This window comes from Panicum virgatum, chromosome 6K, assembly GCF_016808335.1.
Source record: "Panicum virgatum strain AP13 chromosome 6K, P.virgatum_v5, whole genome shotgun sequence".
NCBI classification, from domain to species: Eukaryota; Viridiplantae; Streptophyta; class Magnoliopsida; order Poales; family Poaceae; genus Panicum; species Panicum virgatum.
Window position 1 is genome coordinate 35,463,405 of NC_053141.1, and position 3,596 is coordinate 35,467,000.

Here is a 3,596-nt window from a genome sequence, read left to right on the forward strand (position 1 = left end):
ATTGTAGATTTTCAGCAAATAAACGCTAATTGATTCTACTTTACAAGCCAATAAAGGAAGCTACTTATTCTGGTGTTCCTAGTACAACAACCAAGGTCACCACAAAGCTTACACATTTAATCTTATTATGTTCTGTGCAAAAGACTATATGATGAAGCCAATAATTTGCATTTCGCCAACAGAGCAGAGAGTATTTAAGATTGATGGCTGAGCAAAGTACAATACAGAGAGTATCCATCCAGAACTCCAGAAGCTTTCTAGTACAAGCAATAACTAATTAACTAGTTCACAGAGAACATAAACTTTCTAATCACCAATTACCTGATGTCAGAGTAGGAGCAGCAAGTTTGGTGGTATGCACCACCAATGGCAATGGCGGCTCTAGGATGCGCCGGCACTGGGATGCCGACGAGCCTGCAGCTGAAGCAGAAACACCTCCGGTCACGAAAAACAAAGTCGAATTTGGATAGAATATTTTACAAGGTTGTGTATCATCCTTTCATCTACATGTGTGATTTTTTTCGTGAATTTAGATGATTTTTTTTGCCGTGATTTGCATGGGTTTTCACAAAGGCTGTGGTTTCCACAAGGTAGTTCCCTTATTTGAATCCTTATCGCCTGCTTGGGCAACCTCCCGCTTACTTGGTTGCTGGTGTCCTCGTCGCATGCCGGCACGTGGCAAGTTTAGAAACTTCTACTGAAGTTGCGCGGTGGGGCGTCAGCGCTGGCACATCACTGCTCTTCACTTTTCTCTTCTTTTCTTGCCGGAACCCTCGACTTGGAATCCATCTTTCTCTCAATTTCATATTGAAACATTGGAATCGTCATTAACCAAAGTTTTAGCTGGTTCTGAATCCAATCTCAATCCCAGATCCTAAAATTGGAAGTTCAATCCCTCTACTTGAATAAGCACGTATTTTATAAGAGGAAAAAGTTTGTTACAAGGCCTATGATGGTCTCGGAGACGCGAAACCAGACCTTACACAACGTGAACCAAAAAGATATTAAACAGGGGCATTGGCGTGAGTGCGTGAACCCTGCGTGCAGCCACATGACACCCTCGTCCTAGCTAGACTGAATTCCACATCCAGCTCCTCGGTGCTTCTCGCGTGATGGTCAAAAGTACTCTAGCTTGCTGTGTTCCTTCCAAATCAACCATGAAATGAGAATCACCAACGTGTCGAAGCACTTCCCGTCTTTACGGGCACGTTCTTTCCTCGCGTAGGTCCACCAGTCTGCAAATTAAGGAATATATATGTCCGATCAGTTGGCGTCGAGGAATGCACCAGAGTTCTGAACCAAATCTCGCTGAAAATGGAACAGCCTATCAGCAAATGGTTGGTCGTCTCCAGCAGCACGGGAATCGTCATCCTGTACATTGTGCCGCTTACGGCACTCCGCTGTCCAACGGCGATCATGGAGCACCAACCAAATCAAAAACTTGCACTCTGTATATATATACGGTTCATATATGAATTTATTCTATTTTTGAATTCGTGTATAAATTGAGATCAATATACGTTTTATATATGAATTTATTCTATTTTTAAGAATTAATTTTGAAATCAAGCCAGGAGTGTGCCAGGCACAGCATCCCCCCCCCCCCCCCCCCCCCCCCTTCTGTGCGAAGGCTGCAAGCAGCGCACTATCTCAGCGTGAGCGCACGAAAGCTAATAAATCATCGCCTCAAATCACCAATCAAGATTCAAGATGGAATCACCGTCATCATCAGAAAATAGTAAAATTTAGATTGTTTTCACCTCATCAAACCGCCCTCTCGAAATTTGCCGGGAGGAACGCGTGGCGCGCGCGTCAAGCCTACGCGCCTCGCCTCCGTCTCGGTTTGGGCTCTCCGACAGCTGCCGCGGCCATCATAAATGTAATCCTCCCGGGATCGGAGCGCCTCGCACCTCCTCCACCAATTCTCCGCCCTTCTTCCATCGGATCCATCCAGTTCCAGACGCAATCCACAACTCGATCTCGGGCACCCGGCGCGGCATGGCGCTCCGCCGCTCCAAGCCCTTCCTGGCGGCGTTCCCGCTCATCGACGCCGCCATCGAGGGCGCCGGCGGCCTCTCCCGCGACGAGTTCCGGAGCGCCAGGGCCCGGATCGTCGAGCTGCTCTGCGACGCCGCGGACGACGATGGCAAGGTGGAGGGCTTCTGCGAGCTGCTGGACGAGGCCATGGCGGAGTCGCTCGCCACGCTGCGGGCCGTGCCCGCCGAGAATATCGAGCTGGCGTCCGGCGATCTGGTCGGCGCCGTCGGCGCGCTGATGAAGGACCACCCGTCGGAGCGGGTCCGCGTGCTCGCGCGCGACGTCGTGCGCTGGTGGAGGGCGGGCGTCAAGGCCGAGCTCGCCAGGGCCAGGGCCGCCATGGACGTGCTGGACGGCCTCTCATCTACTCCGCCGCCGCCCGCCGCCAACTGCGACACGAAGACGAAGAAGGAAGGGAAGCTGCCGGACGAGCAGCAGCAGCCTCGTGCACGGAAGACACCCGCCGCCATCACCATCAGCCATCCTAGCACGGCGGAGTCCAAGAAGGGGGCTCCGATCGCCAGCGCCAGCAAAGCCAAGCCATCAGCGAACATGAAAGCTCCAGCCGTCGTCCAAGCGCAGCCAAAGAAGACGCCGCCTGTCATCGTTAGTAGCAGCGCCACCGAGGAGGAGAAGAAGATGGAGGCCACGAAGCGGAAGCTCCACGAACGGTACCAGGAGGCCGAGGAGGCGAAGCGGCAGCGCAAGATACAGTGGATCGAGCCACCACGGCCGCCGCCGGGGATGAAGAAGGGCCAAATGCAGCGCAACGCGCACCCGGCGCGCTGCGCGGCGGCGAGGGGCTTCGTCAAGCCTAGCTCTGGGATGAGGGTTTAGTCAGGGTTTCTCTGCGTTTAACGATTCTGACCATTACTTTAGAGATGCATCTGCAATTGTTGTGTTAGCTAAGCTGGGTTCTCCTGATGTGATCGTCGTCAGTGACTTGGCAATTATTATAGCGACCACCCCCCAGCTTGTCCCCCTGTTACCTGTACATGTTGTTCAGTTGTGCAATATGCAACACATCTGCAGGAGCAGAGGCAGAGCTCCGGCATGGTGTTCTCCAACAATTATTGCTACAGCTAGTCCAGCTCAATCTGTACATGTAAACTGAATTGATGCACCTGCGCTCTGCTGTAATTTTTGTTAATTTCGTAATACTGCTTCCAACTGCTGTTGTTAGTTTCGTTAAGTTCGTCAGCTGCACGAGCAGAGTCAGACGACTGAACAGTTATGGCTGTTTTTTTCTCCTCTATTTTTTGTGAGCTTTAGACATTCCGAACATTGATTAGGCATGCTAATTAAAGAGCTGGGCTTGCATGGCATTGAACTTTCACCATACGTCAGGCTATCGGCCAGTTCAAGCTCTCGCTTCAGGTTCAGGACCCAAAACAGCAGATATAGTCACAGTGTCACAAGTTTTTTGCAAGCTCAATTTGACAGGGATCAGAAAATGCACTCATGATCTTGAACCAAACGTTTCTGGCTTTCTGCAGCAAACATGTCTTGCCACTCAGGATTAAGCCATTTAGGCAGGAAAGAATCTACCAAGGAAGTCT

General features: G+C 51.1%; 1 protein-coding gene across 1 annotated transcript; it reads left to right on the forward strand.

The window, feature by feature from the left end:
• Nucleotides 1-1,998: 1,998 nt before the first annotated feature.
• Nucleotides 1,999-2,874, forward strand: LOC120713434 (probable mediator of RNA polymerase II transcription subunit 26c). Its single transcript, XM_039999398.1, has one exon. It carries the CDS (start codon nt 1,999-2,001, stop codon nt 2,872-2,874), a length of 876 nt encoding a protein of 291 aa, XP_039855332.1.
• Nucleotides 2,875-3,596: the final 722 nt, after the last annotated feature.

Bases quoted from the DNA above. Each gene is read 5' to 3' on its own strand.
- LOC120713434 (XM_039999398.1), top strand. From the start codon at position 1,999: ATGGCGCTCCGCCGCTCCAAGCCCTTCCTGGCGGCGTTCCCGCTCATC.